At 45.6% G+C, this 24,933-nt stretch overlaps 1 protein-coding gene across 30 annotated transcripts in view; it reads left to right on the forward strand.

The window, feature by feature from the left end:
• TCF7L2 (transcription factor 7 like 2) overlaps window positions 1-24,933 on the forward strand; it is a 178,000-nt gene that overhangs the window by 139,157 nt on the left and 13,910 nt on the right. For 16 of the 30 annotated variants that reach the window (XR_005821401.1, XM_040562884.1, XM_040562880.1 and 13 more), the window contains 6 exons: window positions 10,903-11,035; window positions 13,225-13,327; window positions 16,093-16,179; window positions 22,503-22,643; window positions 23,128-23,287; window positions 24,093-24,200. Coding sequence is in view for 29 of the 30 variants with exons in the window: in XM_040562884.1 (XP_040418818.1) it covers window positions 10,903-11,035; window positions 13,225-13,327; window positions 16,093-16,179; window positions 22,503-22,643; window positions 23,128-23,287; window positions 24,093-24,200 (732 nt within the window). In the remaining variant the exon portion in view is untranslated. The remainder of the gene's footprint in view (window positions 1-10,902; window positions 11,036-13,224; window positions 13,328-16,092; window positions 16,180-22,502; window positions 22,644-23,127; window positions 23,288-24,092; window positions 24,201-24,933) is intronic. The other 14 variants (XM_040562877.1, XM_040562894.1, XM_040562881.1 and 11 more) reach the window with 3 other exon arrangements.

A 24,933-nucleotide genomic window follows, 5' to 3' on the forward strand; every position in this document is an offset into this window, starting at 1 on the left:
CTGTCCCGTCCCGTCCCGTCCCGTCCCTGGGTGGCAGCGGGCCCTCACGCGTGCCAAGAGGCGGCCGCCGCCGGAGCGTGGTGGCAGCCGTGAATGGAGGGAGGGGAGGCAATTAGCCGCCGCGTCGGTGGGGCTTTTTACTTGTCAAACCCGCAGCCTCGTCGCTTTTGTCGCCGCCGTGTAAAGGGAAATCGCCGGGCTTTTTGTTTTGGTATTAAGGGCCTTAAAGATTGCCGCCTGACGCGGCGCACGCCAAGGCCGGAGCCGTGCCGGGGCAGGGAGAAGCGGGGACGCCGCACGCCGGGCTCCCCCCGCGCCCCTCGCCTTCCCCAGGGCTTTTTCCTGAAGTGCCGGCGCCCGCTTTGCGCCCACCGCCCGGCTGTCCAGACCTCTGCTCAAAGCCACACGTCCCCAGAGCGGACCTGGAGCCGCTCGAGGTCTCCCCGAGCTTGAATTTTGCCTCCTCGGGCTCTGCGGGTGCCAGGGGGGTGATGCCCCCAGGTGGGCACGGGCATCGGGCCCCTCGCACCTCCTCGCCACGGCACCCGTCCCACATGGCGGGCGTCCCGCTAAGTCCCCTCGCCTCATCGCCCGCCTCGTGGGGCGACGGCATCGCAACTTTACGGCGAGAGGGGAGCAGGAGAGGGGATGGGCGCGCTACCTGCGGGCACGGCGGGATGCTGAGCCCTCGTTCGGCTCGGCCGTGCTCACCGGGCAGCCCTGCTGCTTCTCCCCCAGGAGGGAAAATCCGGCAGCCTCTACCCTGTCACGGGAGCGATCTCAAAGCTCCCCTGGCAGCGGGGTCAGCGCTTTACAGAATTATTAAATAGTGCTGAAGGGAAAAGGACGGCGGGGGGAGAGACCAGAGGTGACGGTAAAGGTCTGCCAAGTGTCACCTCCGCATTACGATGCCGAGAAAATATACTTTCCTCGCAGCTCTCCCCCTAAGAAATTTGTTTTGAGGGATTTGACAGTCTTGCAGATAAAGTGACTGCTCGCTACACTTAACTGATCATGCTCCCGCCCGGCCGGCCGGCGCTTCTCGCCGCTCTCAGTACTACCTGTGCAACCTGGGTTGCGGTAGCATTGTCACTGATTTCCAAGGTAACTGCTTTTTTGCTCTTCTGAGCAGACATACCTGCGTGAGAAGGGGGGGGGGAAGTTTTTTCCCCGCTCCCTGGAAGGATGGTAAAGTGATATAGTGGCAAAGAGAGGAGGCTTCTCTAAATTTTGATAACTACAGCAGACAATTTAGAAATAAGACACTTCTCACGGCCAACATGACAGTGGGTTTTGAGCATTCAGAAAACACCAGGCCAAAAAACTGGAGACATCTTGATCTTTTAAGACAGCTTTTCCAGTACTTTAAGTGAAAGGGGGGGGGGGGTGAGCAGGGAACGAAAAAGAGAGAGAGAAAAGCTGCAAGGAAAATAATACAAAGCCAGTACAATTGACATCTAGACAGTAAAGAAAAAAAGTTTTTGAGGTTAAGAGAAGGAAAGACAAAGCTGTTATGTACCCGAGGGATGCAATTTTAGTGGGAATGGAAGATTTGAGTGGTAAAGGAGGAGCGCTTGCCTCTGGGTTCTCTCTCTTCCAGCAGTTCGGCTGCTGGCATCTCAATTTGAATTGCTGGGTGAGTAGCACTTGCTGCGTGCGCGCTTTCCGTCTTGACCATTGAACTTCTTGTGTGACTTCTCCCTCTCTCCCCCTCTCCCCCTCTCTCCCTCTCTCCCTTTCCTCGTGTGTGGAATAAAAAAAAAAAAAAAAAAAAAAAGGGGGGGGGGAAATCAAGCGAGCATCTCTAGCTGCGACCTTTGTTAGCCATGTTGTTTTTATTTATTTATTTTATGGTAATCATCTTTTTTAGCAGGGGGAAGCGTGACTTTTCGATGGCACTTTAATTTTTCCAGCGGGCGCGAGAAGCAGGCAGCGGAGCGGGGTTTTGTCTCGGCACAATGGTGCAGCAGGGCAGAGTTGTTGCACTCCTCCTCTTTTGCCTTCCTCCGCCCGATTTTTTTTTTTTTTTTGGCTTGGGTTTTTGGAAAGGGGGGAAGAAATTCTCTCGTGCTCGCAGGGTGGGATCAGGGGGTGTGCGGGGGGTGTTGGGGGGGGGGGAGTTTTCAGAGCCTCATATACGGCGGGTTTCGGGTTCTGATTTATAGATGTTGAACAATGGTTAACAGCGAGGGAGAAGTGTGAGCGCGTGTATTATCTGTGTATTCTGTACGCGGTAATACATTCACCCAGTGAATATGACATCACTATCTTTCTTTGCTTTTTCTCCTTTGGGGCGGAGGGGGCCACTTCAAAGCTTTCTGCAGTTCAGTACGATATTTCCTTAACTCTGAAACCATGAAGGTAAAATTGTTTTTTTTAGGAGAAAAAGTTGGTTTGTAGCAGGGCACATATGTTGCAGCTAAGGGGTTTTGGAAGTGAGATGGTTTAACTCCTGTCATACACAAAACGAGATTTTTTTTTCTTTTGGGGGAATTACGGAAAATTGTGTGTAGTAATTTTTAATTGAGTGCTTTTGATCCTGTGTTTGGTTGACACTCCGTTAAATTTTCTGAATTCCTCAGAAAGCTCAGCTGGAATGGGAAAGATTAAAATTTTAGGGACACTACATAAAAATGATTTCACTCAGCGATGAGGGAAGATGAAAAATAGTACCGAATTTTGATAAATATGAGATAATGTGTGCCTTGACACAGTGTTTCTGTGTTCATTATCAGAAGTCCACAAGACTTTATTTCTCGTATTACCGTGTATTACAGGAACTAAACCTGCCAGTCAGCCAGTTCTGTACATTGCCCGTAATTATACACAGAAAACCAGGAATGTAATTAAGAATTTGAGAAAGCATCTCATTTGAACCGGAGGTTTTGCGGGAGTCTTGAGTTTTCTGCTGCTGTCTTTTCTAACTCTGCCAAGCGTGCTCGTGGAGTCACTCGAGCCAGGAGGATTTCTGGGGCTTCGGTTCTCTGTGATACCTTTGCCTGAACAGCTCGCTTGATTTATTTGCCTTTGCTTGTATAGAACGTAGAGGTGATAAAAATTCTGTAGAGATTTGTAACAGAGTTAGCGAAAATCTAAACTGACAGTAATTTAGACGTTTCTTCTTTCACTGCATGTTGTTGCGTACGCAGGTTTTACATGGCCAGTGCTGGGATCTTGTAAGCGTTTCTCTGCCTTTGCAGGAATTCTTTTTGTTGGGACCTAGGGCGAAAGGCCCGATAGCGCTGGGTAAACGTGTGTGTTTCTTCTCCTCTGAAGCGTTTGTGAGGTGTTTCAGCTCTGGTGTGCATTCAACGTCACGTTTTGGGGGAAACTTTGTTCAATTTGTTCAAGAAATAATTGATCTGGACTTACTGATTTCATCGCTCAATTGTTCTGTGGCTGACGCGTAGCGTTTTTAGCACGTTTAAAAATGAAAACATTTGTAGAGCTTTGTTATTTGTTATTTCATATGCGTTTACTACAAACATCGCGTATTGGTATTGAGCGCAGTCCGCTACAATTCGTGAATGCTGCATTTTTAAAAGCTGCTCTGAGAACTTGGCATCGGATCTGGAGGCATGTGTCTGCATGTTAGTTTTTTAATAACGCTGTTATTACTGAAATAGCCAAGTACCGGTGGGTATAGGCATGCATGTTAATTTGTCTTCATTTCTTGCAGTTTGTTAACAGCCTCGCATTCAAGTTCATACTGTAGACAGAAGTCACAGATACCCTCATAAAATCAGTGGAGCCCTTTCTCCGACAGTGTGTATCTGTCTGGTGCTGAAATATGTGATTTATATGCAAGAAGTCAGGCTGTTTATGTGGCATTTTACAGAATGCTAGGTAATAAGTAAAATTGCATTAAGAGGTATTCATATAAAGCACATAGAAATAAGGTCTATGAGGGCAATTACGCAGTCAATCTTTTGCTTAAATTCACTCCTACCTTCTTCCCATCTTCTCTGAATTTTACTGCATGCTCTACTGCTCTGTATTTCTTCCCTCTCCACCCCATCTCTGGTCAGGACCATCTCCTGAAGACCTGGTCAGGTTTTCGTCGGTCTCCTCGCACAGCGGTTCTGTTTACATGACACATTTTACTGGCGCTGCTTCAGGAAAAGAGCGTTTTCGGGTCTAATCCAAAGTACGCCATCTCTCTGCTCCGTGCCTCGTTATACGTGAACGAAGGCTTCCCTGTAATAAAGGAGATAATACCTGTCTGTAATTAACTAAAGCACGCGGAGAAAGCAGGGAGCGTTTGTCAGGTTGGGAAGGAAGCAGCGCCGCTCCTATTGTAATGGAAGAGCTCTCTCGGTGCATCCCGGGGCCTGAAACTTCCAATCCAGGCACTACCCTGTCCTCTTGCAGGGAAATTCACCTGTTGATCAAATCGGGGGTAGTCCTGAGCGACCGGGAGCCGTGGCCACACGAGTGCCGGCCACCGTGCCTGGGGTGCTGGCTGGGGTGACGCCGGTGTGCAAACCGGCGTGCAAAGATCGGCCAGGACGGATGCAGCAGGGAGCTTTCTCCTGGCAGGAGGAGAACGAGGGAGGTAAAATCGGGCATAAACGTAATTAAAAGTGATGCTGAGGGATCTCAAAATGTACAGCTGTGTCTAAACAGGTGCGTGTGCGGGGCCGACCTGACGTTCAGAAACAGCGCCTGCCCCGAGAGCGCAGCGCTCCCCTCGCATTCAAAGCCCCGAGGTTCATTTTTTCACTTAAGGAAAAAAAACAACAACCAAAAACCAAAATACCGTAGCAGCAAGATTACAGCCTACAACAGCTTTGAAAGCAAAGTGTGAGCACACTTAATAATAATGTTTTCCTCCTAATGTTTCAATTCTCCTGCGCGGGAACTACCAGGCAGTAATTAGGGAGCTAATGCCCTGTTCTTTTCCTTGTACGCTAGAGGATTTGGCATATGCTAATTGTCACCAGATCATTTCACATAATTGCCTTTTGGCGAAATTAAGTGGAAATTTCCTGAACATCTTAAAGGCTCGCTCCCCCCCCCCCCCCCCCCGCCCTTTCCCCTCCGAGCACCCGCTGCCACCTAGGAAGGATGCGCGAAATGTCAGGTGCGGTGGCTCCGTGCTTCAAGACGCAGGGGGCACTTAGGAAGAGCGGGTGGAAAAAGAAAACCTCGCTTTCCTGAAAAGACCTCATGGACGTTGACAGCCAGGAAGCTGGGGTTGTCGTTGAGCTTGCTAGGAGAGCAGGTTGGGGGAAAGCTGGCGGCTCTGGCGGGAGCAGGTAGGCTCTGGCCGGCGGAGCGCTGCTGCCCCTGTGTGCACCCCTCTGCTTTTTTTTTTTTTTTTTTTCTGAAGGGGGTGGTTTTTAGTCAGGCTCTGTCTAGGGGGGGTATTGTCCCAGCACATGGTTGTCAGTGCTCCTGTCATCATTTGTGTGAAAGAAGAAAATGAGCCTTTTTTAGCAGGGAGAGCTGGGGCTATCAATGGAGGCCTTGTCTCCCGTTACAATAGGCAGTTAGCTTAGGGCAGGACCTTAGGCAGAAATCAGCTACATTAAACTGTGAAAGGGCTCAGGCCACTGTATCGGCCATAATGGAGCAAGGGGAAGTAGTTTTCAGGAGAAAATGCTTAGTCAGGTGTGAAAACATCCTTTAAAAACAACAAAAAACACCACACACAAAACCTGCGGTCCCGCTGGCTAAATGGGGCAGGGCAGAATTAAATCTTTGCTCCTTCAGGAAGGGTTTCGTCACTGGCATCTTGGTGCCTGGGAAGGGGATGAGGACGGAGCGACACCCAGCTGGTGGGTTTGTTTGGTTTTAGTGTTTCAGTGACCCCGAATGGTTGCAGGGAACCCTGCTGGCCTGCAGGTCCCTGCTGCAGTTTGAGGTGCTGCAGCCGATGTGGGTGATCCCCCGGCCGCAGTGGTGCTCACTGGTGGGTGCCCCGCCTTGGCTGTTGGTCACTGACTGGAAATCGAAGAGTATCCCAATATTTCCAACAGTATTTTGGGGGTTGCCTCTTGTTGCAACTGAGGTTTCTGATATTTTTGCAGAGGGAGGGAGTTTGTTCCCAGGCAGACCCAAGGAGAGGTCAACCTGTAGGAAAAAAAATCTCGTGAGCGTCTTTGGAGCTGCAGAGCAGCTCAGGAACGTCTGGTAACGTTTCCATGGCCATAGTCAGCACAAGTGCAGTAGCACCATCTGGGAAATACAGGGAGACGAGTTATAAACCTATTTTTAACAGAAACTGGTATTGAATGGTACCCTTTGCTTAGCCCAGGGAGCAACTCCAGGAGGGCCCACTAATTCACGACCACTGCCAACCTTCTCCATCCACCCCGGAGGAGGGGGAAAGGCTCACAAACCCTCTTCTGTGCTGCTTTTGTTTTATTGTATGAGGCTCATAAAGGCACTTTCAGGGCCCATCTTTCTCCGGCAGAAAGGGAAAGCAAGGGGGGAACGGGGAAGAGGAGGACGTGGCAAAAAAGGCAGGCGGAGCTCTAGCTCCATTTGTTTTCGGTGCCTGGTGATTAATAGGTTTTAAGGTGAATGGCAAGCCCCCGTTCCTGCGCGGCGAGGAAGGGGAGGAGGCCCCGGGTACCAGTGCCTCATCCATCTCCCCCTTGCCACGCTCCTGCTCGCGGGGGGTGCTCGGCGGGCGGCCGCCCACCCCTGCCCACCGAGCGGGGCGCCAGGCTTCGGGAGCACTCAGGAGGTCACCCAGGCAGGGACAGGACCCCCGCTGCCACATCGGGAGCGCTGGGATGGGGACGGGAGGCAGCTCTGTAGGGTTTGGCCAATTCGCTGCTGCTGCGGCGAGATGGTTCGCGTGGAGCCTGGGTGGTTTTCGCAGATGTTACTGACGCTGCCGTACCCCAGCGAGCACAGATCCTCTGGCCTCCTTGGCATGTTCCTCTCTCCAGTTAATGCCGTGTTTTCATGACTGAAGCCAAACAAGCTCGTAATTTGCAAACAAAAACTGCAGTAACAAACTCTTCCTATTTAAAGGTTGGTTTCTCTTTGTGCGCTCAACAATACAATGTTTCATCTCGTGCAAGTCTTGTGTTGCTTTCAGAGACTTAGGAACTATTGATTTATACAGCGTGTATTAACTTCTTCAATAAATGGGGAGTATTCATCAGTGGGGTGTATTAAATTGGCCTGTGTATGCATAGAAGCATCTTTCATCCTGTTAATGAAATGTCCTTACCATGCAACAAAGACTAATACACAGCAATTTATACACACAACCTCCCGCGGTTTAAATCTGAAGTTCACATTATTTTTTTCTCCTGAAAGCACCTATCAAAACTCAGGCTAAAGGGATCTCAGTGTCCCTCTCAAACATACACCAGTCCAAAATTTGTTGCTTTTTTTTTTCCCCCCTCATTCCAGAGCTCCTTTATTGTTTAAAATCATCCGTGTTTAAGTACTCCCAGAAGCATTTCAAATTCATATAGAGAGATTTAGTAGCTGAGTCCCTATGGGGACAATTTCCTTTGGTTTGCTTCAGGCAGGGGTTATCAAGAAAAGCGAACTTCTCTTGTTTTTTTGCAATTCTCCGCCGTGCCCTCTAACCCGGCATACGAGACCCTGGCTTTCAGTGGGGAGGAGTGATTTACCGGCAGATGGCTTGGTACTTTGTAGACGCTGGGGTTTCTCTCCAGAAATCTCCGCTCGCTCTCGCCCATGCACTGATGCTAATCTGCGTGCGCCCGTGCCGCTTGGCTTTCCGTGCCTGGCACAGCCATAAATGGACTGCTCCGAGTTGCCAGAGAAATTCCTGCTTCTCGCCACGGCTTTTAGCTTAAAACTGCCCGTGCTGAAGTGCTCAGAAATGTGTATGGGAGAAGGGCCTTTTGCAGGGGGCCGGCTAAGGTCACCTAATAGGTGTCTCCCATTGACAGCTTCTCCAGTGTACCTTTCTCTGCCAGTGGATGGGGTTAGGACCACACTTGTTACTCAGGCAGAGCTCCCATTGACTTCAAAGGAGATGCGTATGCGGGATTAATTCTGCTCTTTCCCAGCTAGTCCTTTCTTTTTCTCTTCCAAGGAAGCTTAGTTAACTTCAGGAATGCTGCTCTTAAAGAGCAGCTTATTTAGCATATTATGCATGATTAGGTTGGCTTGCAAATTGCGTGCGCTATTCTGAGCGGAGTCAAGGTCCCTTTTCCCTGTGTGTAATAAACTCTGCTGCAAGACAGAAGACAGCCCTAGCTGAGGTAGTGATACAGATGCAGACTGATTTGCAGGGACAGTGGATCACAGTCCTCTGACCCGGAGGACGTATTTTTGAGCATTAAGATGGTAGTTTCCCATTTTTCCCCAGTACGTTTTCCCCACCCCTCTGCCCCAGCATCATCAGAGTGGCAAAAAAAGCATCTTACCCTTATGTCCCATACCTTTATATGAATCACCTGACTTCAGGGCAGTCATCCCAATGAAAATGGCTTACCTGGGGAAAAGTTTGCAGACTGAGCCTCAGACTCTGGGCTGTTGGTGATTTTTTTTGCCCTTTTTATTTTTTTCTGTGAAAGGTGTTAAGTAAAATATGTAATGATTCGACACCCGGGCTGTTTTGCCAGGATATTGCAGGAGGCCTTGGCGCATCACAGCAGTGGGAGGTGGTTTCCCACAGTTTCCATGTAACTGCCTATGGTATATGTAGGCGTGTGAGTCCAGCTCTCTCCTCAAGTGTTGTTTTGTGTTTGTCGGCTTAAGTCTGACCCTCCGATGTTATTCTGTCGCTTACTTATTTTGTTAACTAACCAGTTCCAGTTTCTGTGAAAACAAGCTCTCCGTGGAAGACAGACCTCAGTGCTGTTGTAAAGCCTGTCAGGATCTGGATGGGGTTTTTTGTTTGTTTTGTTTGCGCTGGTGTGCAGATGCAGCCGGGGGAGCGCAGAGCCCCGGCAGCTAGCAGCCGCGCTGGGGGTCACCGAGGAGCGCAGCCCTGGCCCAGCAGAGATCCCTCTCATTGGGAACGGTTGCTCTCCGCGAACCAGGTTTTCAGCCAGTCATTTGGCACATAAGTAACGCTGTGTGGTGTTGGGTAGGAGCCTGGTGGGTAATGCGATTTGTTACGTGAGGCCCTTGCCAAACCTTTCCCAACTTTCGGCCTGTTCGGGTCGGTTCACTTGGAAGAAGGCAGATTTGGGGGCAGAGCATTTCCTTTGGCTTTTTCAATGCAGGGGCTAAGAAGTCCCCACAGCTTCTCTGATGACGATGAGGGGTCTGTGTGGCCAAAAGTTGCCTGTGGTTGTTCCCCTGGCAGCAGAGCTGACAGAGCCCAGCCGGCCTGGCGTGCTACAGCTCTTCACGCAAGTGCCTGTTACAGAGGTGCATCCGTGTAAGGCTTGAAAAAAAATAAAATAAAATAAACTTGGTAGAAGTTGTGGGAAGCATGAGCACTGCCCTTTTGCTTGCTCCTCTCATCTGGGGGCTTTCTTTGCAGGTTGTCGAGTGGGTGAGGCACGTCGGGATGTGGGTGCCAGCAGCGAGGTGTGGGGCAGGGGTTAGGGAAGGCCAGGAGAGCCGGAGCCAAAGGTGTTTGTGTCCGGACCAACGCAGGGCGCAGGGACTTCTCTGCTTGAGGCAAGGCCGGCGTTCCTTTTCCTTCTCACCCTGCTTTCCCTCATCCTTCCCCCGGTCTTGAATCCCAGAAATAACTCCATTATTTGAGAATGAAACGCTTTTAGGAGAAGCGAAGTGCTGGGGTGCTGGGGTGCTGGGGCGCGCGGCAGCCCGGCAGCGGCAGCCCCTGGACGGCAGTGGCGCTGTCGGGGCCGCCCTGCTCTCGCTGCTCTGTTTTAATGTGATTCCTTTGACTTGATGTTAATGCAAGTTGTTCCTTACTTAAAGTAATAAAAGGAAATGAAGACACATTCTAAAATGAAACCTGACTCTAATCCATTCATCATCTAATACCAGCCTCTTTATCTTTGCTGGTACCTAATCTGGTTAAATGTCCCTGTTGTAGGATTTTAGTGAAAATCCTCTATGGGGAATAGGGTTTTTTGCAATTGGATTACTCGCAGTAAATGGTCCAGCAGTTCGCTTGTTTCAGCTTAATTTTTTCTTTGTGATCTTGTGAGGGTAAGTTACAGTTCAGCCTGCCTTTTCCTTTCATTCATTCACTCGCTCGCTCTTTTTTTTTTATTGTTGTGAAGAAAAAGATTTCTTTTTCCCCTCAGAGCTAGGAATGTGACAAGAAAAACCTCATGATATCTGCCTGATTCTTCCCCCCACAAGAGTTTTAATTTCAATAGCTTTATCTGTGTTTCTGCCATTATTTATATAGCTGAATATTTCAGTAGCCTAATTCACCAGTATCCAGTTTCCATTTATCAGCGCTCTCTGATGAATTGATAATTAATCAGCTCTTCTAAAATATATATATATAAAATATGCAGGTGATCGCTTGTCAGCTTAATGCTTGCTGATGAAGGGAATACTCTAGCACTACAAAGGCTTTTTATCTGGAGTATTTGCAATGAGCAGTAAATGCAGAACTGAAAGTGAGGACAGGAAGGGGAAAGGAAAAGACCTACAGGTCAGTGAGCATTTGGGTCCCTTGCTAATTAAATGGGGGACTCTGTCAGCCCCTCGCTGAGGAGTCTGCCTGCATCTTCGAGGTGAAGCACAAGATAATAAAATAAAAAGGAACAAATTTTAAAGAATTGCTGTTGCTCCGTACAGGAGCACAACAGGTCAGGATTAATGAAACTCAAGATCAGGGTGTGTGGTGAGCAGGTTTTAAGCAAACAGGTGGGAAAACTGCAAGGGTGACACCAAGAAGGGATCTGGAAAAGCGTGAAGCTCACGTGGAAGTCCTGGGTGCTCTGTTTTCTACACATTGTACCTTGTGCTGCAGTGGACAGTTTGCAGCCCTCCTCTAACGCCGTCGACCTTTTCTCTCGACAGTCTAACAAAGTGCCAGTTGTGCAGCACCCACACCATGTACACCCTCTTACGCCGCTTATCACATACAGCAATGAGCACTTCACACCAGGAAACCCTCCTCCACACTTACCAGCCGACGTAGATCCAAAAACAGGTAGGTGGGAAATCGTTTTGGGTTTTGAGAGTGGGTGGATCTTTCCATTTTACGTGTTACGGGGAAGGAAGGTGTGCAGTAGGAAGGATTTCCCATGCTGGAACACCAAAGGGGGGCATGTAAAATGTCAAATACATGCAAGAATCTGGACAAAATAGTTTCTTTTAGAGCCAATTAGGCTTCAGAAGGAAACCTACTGGGTGAATTTTCATGACGCTTCTGCAAAGTGACACCAGAGTTGTATGTGTGGGGTCGTTCGCAGGTGTGTTTCTTTGCGAGCGTGATAGCCCTTTTAGTAGGTGGATCTGCTAACTGCTTGGTTTGCATGCACAACCCCAAGAGTTAAACATGTACGTTCTGTGATCTGCACTTACAAAATTGCAGCTGGAATTTTAAAGGTGGTGGGTCATGACCAGGTTCAAAATGAATCTCTTTTAATTCCCCAAATCCCATTGTTTCTGTGTCAGGAGTTCAGCCATTTTTCTCCTATAATGTTGAATTTTTATCCACTCTAACTACTTAACTGCAGCTATATACTTGCAACTCTTTTCCCCAATGTAAGTCTACCCAACTCTCAGTTCAGCCTGAAGGGCAGTCTTCTTGAATATAGAGCAACGTGTAAAACCCTGACTAGATTTTTTGGTGTAACAGAATAGAATTTACATGTTATTCTAACTTTTTAAGAGTCCCTGTTTAACCCGAGGGCCCAGAGAAGTCAAACAGTGTCAATCTTCTCTCGTCAGGCTGCATTGAGTTCCTAGTGACAGTGGTTTTGTTTTTGTTAATCTAAATACCAACTAGTTAATTAGAAAGTATATCTGAAACTGAATCCATGTCCAGAGTTTGTCAGAAGAATTGCTCTGTGTTGGCCCTAGCATACGCCGGTAATTTATTTAAGCTGCAGCCCATGAACCAGGCAGTACATTAGCTGTTTTTCACTCCATGTGCTTCAGTGGGGGCCCCCTTTTAATTGTCCTTAATGCTACCTTCACATGGCTTAAAAGGAATCCATCTCGCCATCCCTGGGTATTGCGAGTGAATGGCATAGTCAACCTCTCATTTAAATAATGGTAGTACAGGGAATAGCATTTAAATGGTTATCGTAAAACATATGATTAACGTCTGTAGACTGTTTACTTTTCTTCTGTGAACATTCTTTCAAGTGTGCAAATAGCTCACCGGATGGTTAAAGCCCAGTTAATCTGTTTGGTTTTTGTAATGGAGAAAAAGCAATGTCTGCATGAAAATGTCACACAAGGAGATTTAATTTAGAGATTAAAAGCTTCCCGAGTGACTTAAAAAAAATAATTTTTAGCCACGACTACAGTACCCCTTCCTTTTAACACTCTCTGTTTTAATTTTGCTTCTGCTATATAATTGTGCTCTGGCTTGGTACTTGAGAAAGACCCAGTTCCGTAGTCTTTACTCCCCTGAGTAATTCCTATTCACTTTCAAGGTAAGGAGCATAAGATTTGGGCTTCCATCTGGAATTGGTTTATCCTTCCTGGAGGGGAGCTGCACCAGTTCCAGAGAGGACCGATGGGCACTCTGCCCTCCCCCACACACCTTCAGCCTTTTCCCCCCATTTTACCAAGCACTTCCAGGTTCTCTCCCCAATTTATTTGTTTCTACTCATCCCCTAGGTTTCAAGGAAGGGTAGGGATCCAAACCGTGTGTCTCCCAAGCCCCTGAAAGGCAAACATCATTTGCAATTATAATGACTTTATAGCTTGTTTTGGAGGTTACTTTGGAATACCGCCATGCTATTGAGTATGCAAAGTATAGGTAGGGCCATGCTCGTTTGGTGACTTTGAAAATAAAATAACCATGAACTTGATACAGGGGCCATTTTGCTTTTGATCACTGAAGATGGCACCTAGCACAGCGTCATACCAAAATGGTAGCCGAGACTCCTAAATTCTTCACTTAAATAATAACAAAATAATTATCTTTGATTGAGGAGGTGACTGAGACAGAATCGCATCAATTTTTCTGGTTGAAACTCATCTAACAAGATGCCAAGAGGCAATTTATAAGGCTGCAAAACAACCTTTAAAAACTGAAAGCAAAGTCATGAGTATTGTAATAAAAAAGAACAGATAGTGATGTAGAAACATATGTGATTTTTCCTTATATTTACTTATTTCCATATCTCAACAGTAACACCGCTTTATGTTCCTCTTCTGCAGGAATTCCAAGGCCTCCACATCCTCCAGATATATCTCCTTACTATCCACTATCACCGGGCACTGTAGGACAAATCCCCCATCCGCTAGGATGGTTAGTACCACAGTAAGGAGTTCCATTTTTTTAATTTCCATTTTCTTTTTTGATGTGTAACATTTATGTTAAAAATTGTGTGTGTGAGCCTGTGTGTGTGCATTAGGATAAGTCTGTTTGCCAGCTGCCAATATATTGAGTGATTATCAATTTACCCATCTCATAAAAATTAATTAAAACTTATACCAGGTCATGTGGTCTTAAACAAACATGGGCAGTTGGGCACAGCTTTGCATGTTGTCTCAACTAGCTGATGGCTTGTGAAGCATGAATTTTTAAATCATTATGCAGAAACGTTCTTTTCTTGTTAATACTCTTACACTCCACCACATTTGTTTGTTTTTAATATGCCCTCATGCTTGGTTTTCTGGGAGCTCACAGTGAATCTAATGGACTTCTTTAATGTTTTCTTAACAGAGGCATCCTCACTGAAAACACACAACTTTAAATGTCATTGGTCTTCCCCCTTAAAACCCCTTTTCTTTTTCTTGTGAAACAGTAAAGCTTTACATCAACTGGTGAACAGCATTCCTGGTTGAGACAGGGTTGGACAGTTGGCATCTAAGGAATGGAATTTTCTTGCAAACAAGAACAAGGAATTAGTTTACTTTAAAACTGGCTAAAAGAAAAAGCTATGGAAAGTTGTTGTTCTTGTAGTTTGTTTGTTTTTTCCCAACTCCTTATATTCCACTTGCAGAACCTTGTTGGATATGAGGTTCCCTCCAATAACTGAGTCCTTATTTTCTTTTTTTTTTCTCTTCTGTTACCATCTCTGCAATGGTTTTGTGACACATTTAAACACTTCCTAGGCCTTGCGTACCGTATATTTGATTTAAAACATTATAAAATACTTCCGTGCTGCTGCATGCAATGATTCTGTGCATTATAGATCAAGATCATTACCTTATTTTTCTCACATAGTTAGCCTCATCAATATGGGGGAGATCATATTTCTTTAGAAATGGCTTGCCCAAAGCTAGAAATAGTTTGTTCCTGCTTGAGGCTGTTTGGTCAGCTGTGCTAAAATAGCTTGCCTTCCCTAAGGAAACCAAGTTCACACCTGCAGGAGAGTAGGGCAGAGCAGTGGAGTCCTCACACGCACTCGGTTTTCGGGCAGGTGGAGGCTTTGAGGACACAGGTGCCTGGGGTGCTGGAGAGGCCCAGAGGATCCAGGAGAGCTGGAGCTTGGACCTCAGCCTCAGCAGCCCACTTCTGGCCACTCTGTAAGCCCTCCTTCGTCATGGGGTGGTCGTGCAACTCGCATGGAGTAGAGGCCCAACCTCACAGAGAGTGAGGCGCGTCCATCAGCTCTCTGCAGAAGGCTGAGTTTCTCCAGAAGAGCACAGCATGAGCAGAACAAAAACCCAGAGTTGCTGCTCTCTGAAATCATAAATTCCTCCTCATTTGTGGTGATTTACCTTTTATGTAGGACACCCTGAACGCATGTTGGCTTCTTTTCTTCTTCTTTCTTGCTAGCAGGGCCTGGCTGCAGTACAGTCAGCTCAGGTTCAGAGCTCTGTTGCAACCACTTAGCTCAAGTTGTTACAGCAAAAGCCTCATCACTTAAAATAAATAATATACTCAGTGAATACCAAAAGTCACTAACATCAAAGATGTGAGAGTTTAGGAAGAAATTCCTCAGTGTTGTTGGCCTGTGCCTCATTGCATATTGTTGTCTCAGAGCCTTTCATCATTGTGTGTAGACACAGGTTTGTCCTCCTTGAACCTCATGTTGTGGCTGCCAAACCCACACGAATGTTGCCACGTGTGGCCAATTTCATCAGGCAGGTGATAATGGCCACCTTTGTCACAGGAAGACTCCGTCATCACCGCTGGCTTATAACAAGCCAACACCCATGGCTTATTTGTCTAACCACAACTCTTTGAGCTTCTCTGAATGGTTTTTGTTGAGGGATGATACCATCACATTCACTATTGCTCTAGGAGAGCAGCTGGGCCGTTTTCGCAGAAGTAACCCCAGATTTTTATTTCCCCTCTCATTGCCACTTGTGCTTCACCATCCACTTCCCAACCCATCAATCCTCAACTGGCTGGGGTGTCTCTAGCACTGTACCCCCCCAGAACGCATCCTGCCCATTCGGATGGTAAATTTGAAGGACAGATGAAAAGAAATAGCCAGCACAGACAAACCTCAATCAGAAAAAGTTGTGTGTCTTTCATGAGGATGCTGTTTTGCATGTTGCTGTATTTTTTAATTATTGTAATGAGGTGTGATTGTCTATTGGTTACCCACAATACTTCTTGGGGACTCTCCCCCGGTAACTCTTGTCAACACTTGTTAATCTGACAAAAGGCTACAAATTAAGCTCTGTTAATTTAATGTTTTCTCACCGAGATCTAAATACCGAAAGAGGCCCAAAGCGCAACTGAAGTCCTTTGATTCACTGTACTTTATTTTGGTATAAATTTACATTCATTATTGTTTTCCTTTGGATGTGTAGCCCTCAATTAGTGTGATGGCTCCATTAAAGCAAGCGAGACTTCGCCTTTAATTATTACAACAAAACACCTAGTTTCAGCTTGGGGAGAGGGTCTCTATTGACATAAGCAGAGGTTATAAAATTTAATTAGCCATTCCTATCAGATTTGTGGCATTCAAATTGTTCTGTGTTTCTTTCCTTTGATCCTTGCTGTACAATCCCCAAGATTTTTGTTCTGATCAAATGAGAATAAAGCTTACTGTGCAGAGAGAAGTTTTTTTTTTTTTTAAACCCTTTTTTCTTTCTCTCATTCTCTCTTTCCCTTCTTTTTGCCAGGCAAGGTCAGCCAGTGTACCCAATCACGACAGGGGGTTTCCGCCACCCTTACCCAACAGCTCTGACCGTCAATGCTTCCATGTCAAGGTGAGTTCAAATACTGAGGTCCTGAGTCAAGAGCAAATGTAACTCCTCCTGCCACCCCCTCTAGAGGAGGGCATTTCATCTAGGAAACGTATTCCTGAAAGCACATCAGTTAAACAGTCGTCCTTAGTTTTTTGGTAGGGCGGAGGAGGAGAGGGCGAGCAGTACCTTCCAATTTGATCAGAAGAGGATGTCTCAGTGCTCTCATTGGGCTTTAAGAATTTGTTTTTGAGGGAGAGGTGGAGGAGCAGGAAGTCATCTTTAAAAGCCAACTAAATGAAAAAGCTGTGAGAATGTGATGTTGAAAAAGCAAGGAGGAGAAGTCGTGCCACCTTTTGCTTTCTCGGTGGCTATCACCCAGAGCAGCGCTCTGTGTGCGAGAGGGGAGGCCGGGGAGCGGGGTGGGGGCTGCTCTTCAAGCAGAGTTGGGAGGAAGGTTATTGCGCTGTATTTTCCCTACCAAAGCTCCAAACACTGACAGACAACATGAAAGGGCCTGCCTGACCCTTAAAGCTTTAGAAGTATATATTTCTCCCCCTCCCTACCTTCAATTAATTCCATCTAATTTTCCAGGGGCTGCTAGTTTTATTTACAAACTGGTTGGCAGCACTATGTTTAAGTAATCACTAATTGCTCCTAATGATAGTTTTATTTTCTGTTCATCTGATTTTCAGTCTGGTTAATTAAATCGGTGGAGGTTTAGACTTTCCTGATGGGCTGAAACAGCTAATCCATTTTGATGATGGCACATAATTAAATTAGCATGCATTACATAGCAAGGTTCCACGTCTCTTCCCTTCTCTGTCCCTTCCTCTCCGTCTCTGCAGTTTAATATGTGAAGGTTGGCATATAGAGGATTTAAGGAGGAGAAGATTAGGTGGGGGGGAACACACCTCCTTGAGCAAGGGAAACCTGTAACTAGAGCTCGTGAGTGAATGGGTAGGGAAATACTGTGTTGTGTGCCTTAGATAAGCAGAGTAAAAGCAAAAATTAAAATTTGCCCACATCGCTCCAGCAAATAGAGAAAGACAATGGAAAAAGCAACTTTTTGAAAAAAAATTAATAGACCCAGCACAGGGAAAAAAATCCTGGGTTGTGGAGAGAGAGCTGCAAATTTAAACAATGATTCCCTCCCTTTATTTAATCTTTTTTAATATCTATAAAAGACTTGCAGGCATGGTGCGAGGCAAAGTAGAGCTTGATTTAGTTTAATTATTATTAGAGAGGCTAGTCATTTGGGGGAGGGGGGATGTGGGAGGGGGGAGGCTATATTCCCAAGATAGGCTTTATGAAAGGTATCTAGTTAAAAAGAGTACACAGCAAATTAAATACATTATTGTGGTAATGGGACGACAGAAGTAGAGGTCTATTATACTTATGGCAGTTATAGGAAATGTAGGCTCCTTGCCCTGTTCTAGCACATCCTTTGATATTCATTCCATTCAGCAGCAGGGCCAGGACTTCTCAGAATTAAGTGATGGGTCATTATACTTTAAACACCATGGAGAAGCCTAGATTGGCAATTAAACAGCACTTGCTGACACTCGCTTGTGCCACCCTGTGACCCCCTTTAGATTGAGTTGTTGGAGCTCGGGGCCCTCAGCCTGCTAAATTGGTAGCAGGCACTTCTCCTGACGAGGGCTGGCTCTGAAATCTGCCGGCTTCAAAGGGAGCAAGATCATGTATAAACCATAATGTGGGTGCACCGTGGCTCAAAAAATAAGGCAGGAATAGATGAAATGTTACAAGTGCAAGGGGAAAATGAGAGAATAATGACAAATCTAATGCAACTCAAAGCAGAATTGTTGCACAGAAAAATGCATCCCACTGCTTGTGCATAAAATCAAGGCAGGCAGATGACATCCAGTTAACAGAAACATGTCAACAGTGAAGTAAAGTGAGAGTGAGTAAGAGAGAAGCCCTTGAGACAGCCAGGAACAAAAAATTAGTTGTCCTTAACAAGTTAAGACTCATCATTATATTCTGGCTTGGAGCCATAAAAGGAGACACTGGTGTATAATGAGCTACTTAGAATTTTTAGGGTGTTTATTGCAATTCATGGAATCCTTGTCTAGAGAAAAAAATACGGGGGGATGTCTTAGGCAAAGGTGAGGGATGTGCGTATAGGCGCACAGCCTTTCTTTTTGTCTTGACGTGTGCCCATACGTACACACGCGCCCAGGCGCAGACGCAGGCCGATGAATAGATTTAAGATGTTTATCCTTTGTTTCAGCCCAGAAACTCCCCTCCTGGTTTCCCACAGCTGGGAACACCCTCTGGGCAGACCGTGCTCCGACACACGTTTTCTCACGCCGGCCGTATCAGGTGCAGCACCTGCACTCAGCGGCGGGGCAGCCCTGGCCCCGAGCGCCCGGCGTGCCTGCAGACGTGCCCTGCGGGCAGCATCCCTGCAGCGAGGCACGAGCCTCAGGGCTGCTCCCTCCGCTCTGGCCAAACGGTGAATCCAGGGCAGACCCCAGCCTCAGCCCGCTGTCCTCCAAGACCTCGTCCACATCCTTCCAGAGCCTTGCTTTAAAGGGGATTCCCGCACTTGCCTGCGTTGTGATGCAGACCTTTGGAGCACATAATGCTTCCCAGCCCTGAATATTCCCTGAGCTTAGTAATTACACTTCATTAGTTAGAGAGTGCTTATGAATAGTTTATAAAAGGTTAATGGGTGACTAATAGTGATTTTAATAAACGGTTTAAACTATTAAGGTAGTGTCTTCAGGTTGTTTTAACCATTTACAACTCTTCTCTCCGCTTGTAGCATCATCCCTCTCGCTTCTGAAGCATGCAATGTGCTTATAACATCTCTTGATCCTTCATTACCCCTTTGTAATACGCCCGTAATGCAAATTGAGACAGGGTTAACTGACTGATGGGCAAACAGTGGACCCACTGTGAAAAAACAACTGCTGGGAGAGGAAATCAGGAAATAATTTAACAGAATTGCACCAGACAAACACTGCACAGCAGTTAAGTGGTGGCAGTGGAAAATACCTGTTGTAATTGAAATTTCAGAGGAAATTCACTTTTGCTGAATGTAATTACTGAAGTTGGAGCGTGGCCAGGAACTTAAAAATTAACGCTCCTTCCCCATTCTTACTGCCATGTGACTGGGTGTCTGCACAGAAATCAGTAGGCACTTGGACTTGGAGTCTAACACCTCGCTCTTCGGAGCCCGTGGGGTGGTGTGATTGACTTTGGGTTTTGGAGCACATTTGTACAGCCCCAAACGTAGGAAGGAGCGTGTAAATCTGATGGGTAGCATTGTGTCAGATGGGCATTTTAGTGCGTAATAATAAATGGTCGCTGGTAGTGAACACAAAACTTCCTTTGGGAAAACTGCCAGCCCCAAAATAACTGCAGAGCTGTAGCTGCCTGCCGATGAAGGTTACCATGTCTCTGGAGTTTAGGGTTCGCTGGGTATGGTCTCAGCCCCACTGAACTCAGTGAGGTTTTGCCATCCTTCTGGTTATGGCCAGGCTTCTGCACAACGTGTGTGTAGGCACCTCCTCCTCAGCTGCCCTTCCTCCCACACGGCCACTCCTCCAATGTGCGGATACTCATTCTCCTAAATGGTAACTGGGGAAAACACTTCTCCTGTAACTGGGGGAGGAGTTGCATTTCAGGCAGATTTTCTTCACCCTCCTCAGTTTTTGATTAGCTGGAGATACTTAAATCTTCATCAAAAGTAAACTGACAAAATAAGCCCCTATATTTTGTTGAGTTTGTTTCCTTCGGAGCTCCTGACCACACAACAATTCAGCATATAGGCAGTGTTCACTTTTCAGTGCATTTTAGTTTTCATTTTGGACCAGATCCTCTTTCAGGGAGCCAGTCCATGACCCAGTTATCACGGCCGCTTCCAGAGGTCCCGTTCAGAAGCTTAACAACTACCACCTCTTGTCCCCATTAACTCCAGCTGTAATCAGCCTTCTGTGCTATCTGGGAGCCGTTCTGCAGTGATGACCCTAACCTCATTCAGGCCCTCATACCCTGCTGGCCTTGTGCTACCACTGCGCTCGGCTGTTCCTCCTTGCTGGTACATGCCCTCTGTCCTGTGTCCTCATGTCACTCAAGCTCCTCCTGCCTGCTCTCCGAAGGTAGGCTTGTCGTCTCCATCTTCATCCTTTGTTGTCCCATCATCTCTGGCTCTTTCCAGCTCGAACCCTAGCCAGCCCCAGCAGCATCGCCCTCACCTCAATGCTGGATCTTTGCACAGTCAGCCTAGGATCGGATAGGATGTGTGCCGACTTTTTATCACAGTGCTTGTACTGATGTCAGTGAGCTCAGGATTTTGCCATAGGTTTTATCTTCACCCATGTTCAAATTAATACGTATTTTTAAAGAGCAGTCCCCTGCGGACTCTCGCTTTCAGTTTTTAGTGTTTGCATTGCACTGTGTCTGAAGGCCCCATCCACTGTGGGAACAAACTTCACCTCTAACTATGTCCAGCCATGAGAGGAGAGCAGAAGAAAGCTATGCAAAGGTCCAGGTTGTGTCTTGGTGACAGTGGGGCAGTGCCATGGCAGAAGTGGGACCTGGACATTGGTCTCCTTGCAGCCTCGCCGTTCCCTTCCATTCTGACATACCGCTCATCAAAGCATTTCCCCAGACGTGCACTTCTCTCCCAGCTTCTTTTGTCAGAGTTTTGCCAATCCACTTGAAGATTCGTGTCCATGAGTCTTTAGCAAAAGTAGAAATCCAAAGAGGAATGACCGTCTTGCTGGCCATTCTCCTCCTGCCTTGCCATCACAGCCTCCTCCTTTCCTTTTCTCCATGTCTTCGTTCACAGGAGCTGCAATTCTCTGCAGTCTGAACAATTTCACATTCTCCCTGTTAGTCCCTGCTCTTCCCACCACTGCCTCAAAGACAAAATACTTCTGTCTCATGATGTTGAGTACTACCAGCTGGTAGACAAAGAAGCACAGAGCTCATCGTGGACAATACCTCTTGTTTATGAAAGTACTTCTGTGTCATCTTAAATATAAGGAATATCTAGGCAGTTTTTTGGGTTTCAAGCTCGGGAATGGACTTTATAAGAGAGGAATAAACATAAAGAAGTCTCGTTATATTTCTGATAATTGTACACAGTCTGCTTAACCATAGTCTGTCACCCCATTTTAAACCCTGTTAGAAAAAAGAACATTATGTATAAATGATAGAAGACATAATTCTTTATCCATTGCATGTTCCATATTCTCAGGGTACTTTATTTGGACCAAGATGGCTCAAAATCTGGGATAAGTGTAGGAATGTACAACAACAAAAAAAACCCTTCTTGTTTGCTGGATCAGTTTAGCCTTGGATTTTTGTGGGAAGGTATTTTTAAGCCAAAAGTTTAGGCTAGATCCCATTCCCTGGAAACCTATGAACTTTGGGTGTGTGGGGTTTCTAAGGGACAGGCAGTAGCTCAGTTGTGTTGCGCTTTCCTTATTCATTGCAAAACCTTTTTAAAATAATTGAGGAATAATGATAAGTTGTCAGTAATGCTTTTGACAAGTTTGTTAACTTCAGTTAAAAATTAGAAAGCCTGACCGATAGTGGTGTGTTTGTGCTGGGGCCCCAGCCTAGCAATTAGATGCAGGAGAAGGATTGCACATCTCTCTGAATCCAGTTGCAGGACTCGGGCCTGTCCCTGTATATGACCATAAAGCTGCCAACATTTTTTGTCTTTAGAAAAGCTACTTCGTTATTTGATTTGAATTTAAGCCTTCCTAGGGTACCATAATGGACCAAAATCGGCTTAATTCCACAATCCACCAAACTTCTGTTAAAGCAGTGTGGCTCAGGGATATATTAGACACAAATAACTATTTTCCTTTGCTCCATCAACAAAATGTAGCTAATGAGGCTTCTATAAGGATTATCAAAAACGCATCTAGATTGTGTTGGCATTAATATTTTATTTTACTGTCAATATGCAACAAAAGATGTCATCCCAAATTCACAATGTGATTCAGCACGATAAAAATTGATTCCTTGGTTGCCACAGATAATTTCTCAGTAAAGAAATAGACCAGTGGATTTTCTTGCAGGTAGCTGAAATTCCACTTTCATCCCAAGTTCATCCAGTTGAATTTGCCTTTTGTTAAAGATGTTAAAAATCATGATGTCTCATGTCAGTAATGATAATGAAGGGGAAGATTGGCTTTAATGACATTGGAAGAGTCATTATGTTTAATTTATTGCTAATTAATGCTGCCAGCTTTCATATGCTTTGTCTAGCTGTCATGTGCTTGTTATATGCCTTTTTTTTTTTTTAATGTGTGTACACATCCCTCCCCATTCATTCATTTTTATTCTGACGATTTACACAGCTTTCTCTCCTCTAGGTTTCCTCCACACATGGTCCCGCCACACCATAGTTTACATACAACTGGAATCCCTCATCCGGCCATAGTCACACCAACAGTCAAACAAGAATCTTCCCAGAGCGACGTCGGCTCACTCCACAGCTCGTAAGTTTTTGCTTCCCATGTGTTGCTACCCAAAGTAGCACCTTTACATGTGTAGCTTTAGAAAGGTGTGGGTTTGTGCAAATGTTTTTGCTGTAGGATATATATATGTATATATTTTTTAACATTTTCAGCATTTCAGTTGCCAGGGATGATGGGATGTAATTATTTCCTTCACCATTATGCTCACAAGCCCTCCCCATAAAGCAAGAACCCGTTTTCTGGGTGGCCATTTCTTTCTGAGGTTATTCTAGGGGGCTGAGGATGTACTTGGCGATATTACATAAACATGAGACTGTTTTTTTTAATAATGCTGTTAAAACTGTTCTCATACAGCAGCCAGGGTAAAGGCTCTAGAGAACCTTCTGTTCCTCTTTCTAGAGACTAATTTCTGAGAATTAATGTTAAGGGATTGAGGGGATTAATTTAATAAATTCACAAGAGTTCTCACTGTGAGGATTTTGTCTGTTGTATCTTTACCCTTCAGAAAACATCAGGACTCCAAAAAAGAAGAAGAGAAAAAGAAGCCACACATAAAGAAACCTCTTAATGCATTTATGTTGTATATGAAGGAAATGAGAGCAAAAGTTGTAGCAGAATGCACATTGAAAGAGAGCGCAGCCATCAACCAAATCCTCGGTCGAAGGGTAGGTAACAAGGGAGAAGCACAGACACGGGCTGACCCTCAGTAGGATTCACACTGCTTGCAGAGAGAGGGAGTTGTGTCCTTCCGAATTGGTGTGTTTCCCTCTTATTTTGGTAATGGATAGAGAAGTACTCTGTGTTCATAGAATCCAACTATACCAAAGGCCTTGTTTTGGTTTGGTTTTTGCAGACACTTTTTGCTGGTGGGGTCATTCATGGGGAGCGGGGAAAGTTAATTAGTAGCAATATTATTTCAGTGTTATTTCCATGACTGGGCGATGGAGGAATCTCAGGTTTCTTGTTTTGTCCAACAAATGGGCAGGGAAGTAAATGGGGGAGGGGGAGGCCTTTGGGAAGTGTGGTACAAGTATTACAAGCTGTGCGAGCTGGAGGAAAAGAGGAGATGCTGGTGGAGAAGGGAGAGGGAGAACATCTGTAAATCTGTAACTGAGATCTGACTTAGGGCAAGTGCTTCAGCTTCTGGGTCCTCTCCTCTGTTCTTTGCTTTTGTTTAGTTTTCTTAATTGTCTCATCAGGAAAATGAAGGGGCTCAGTGAATAAAAGTGATTAGTTTTGACTCAGCCGAGTTAACTGGAGTTATAATCTGGAGTTATACATAAAATATGAATGTCAGTGTGCCTGATCATCTGTTTTACCTATTTGTTTGGGAAAATCAATTCTAGCTGTATTTATGTATAAATAACATACTCTGCTGTTAACACACTTAAAAAACAACCAACCAAACAAACAAAACCCACACCACACTTGTGTTTTTTATTTTGTCTTTTTCTCTTTTCTTCACCTCAGTGGCATGCGTTATCCAGAGAAGAACAAGCGAAATACTATGAACTAGCAAGAAAGGAACGACAGCTTCATATGCAGCTGTACCCAGGCTGGTCCGCACGGGATAACTATGTAGGTTCCTATGTAGGTGGAAATTTTTTTAGTAGTAGAGCTTGTAGAAATGTATATGTGACCTGCTGAACTACGACCACACATTGCACACAAGCACTACTTGGAAAGCGTGCCTCAGGATCCCAATCTGGTAACAACAACGGACGCTTCCCTCTCTGATACTAAAACTATTGGGGATAATTCACAGCCCTCCACTTGGAAGAGGCTTCCTTTATGGGTGTAGTAAAAGGTTAGAATTGGGGCATGACAGTAGAGCTCTGTGAAGAAACTCTTGCCTTCACTTTTACCAGCATCTGGAGATGCTATTTGGCTTGCTGGTCATTTTAAATTTTATTTCATATATATATTACAAAAAAAAAATTCCCCTAGCATGGCTCCTCTCCTTTCCACCAAAAATATGAATAATTAGTGTCTTGTGCTTATCTGTGTGAGAGTATAGTGGAAAGTGGAAGAATGACTTATCCTAGCTTCAGAGAAGGACTGGCAAAACCAAAAGCATGACTTGTTTGAAAGTCTTACTCTCAAGTGGGGTTAAATGAATTATTCCACGCTCTACTGTTGTATATTTTGATTATGTTCTGCTTTTTCATGGCCATACTATCTTTTTTTTTCCCCTCATCATTTTTTTGAAGAGTATTTTGGAGTTTGTGATCAATTCATGGAGTGTTCTTAAGATTGATTCCCTCATCCACCTTTCGGAAAGCCCATTTTGTAGCTAAAAGTAGTAGAATTT

The sequence above is a fragment of the Cygnus olor genome, chromosome 7 (assembly GCF_009769625.2).
Source record: "Cygnus olor isolate bCygOlo1 chromosome 7, bCygOlo1.pri.v2, whole genome shotgun sequence".
Classification (NCBI taxonomy): Eukaryota; Metazoa; Chordata; class Aves; order Anseriformes; family Anatidae; genus Cygnus; species Cygnus olor.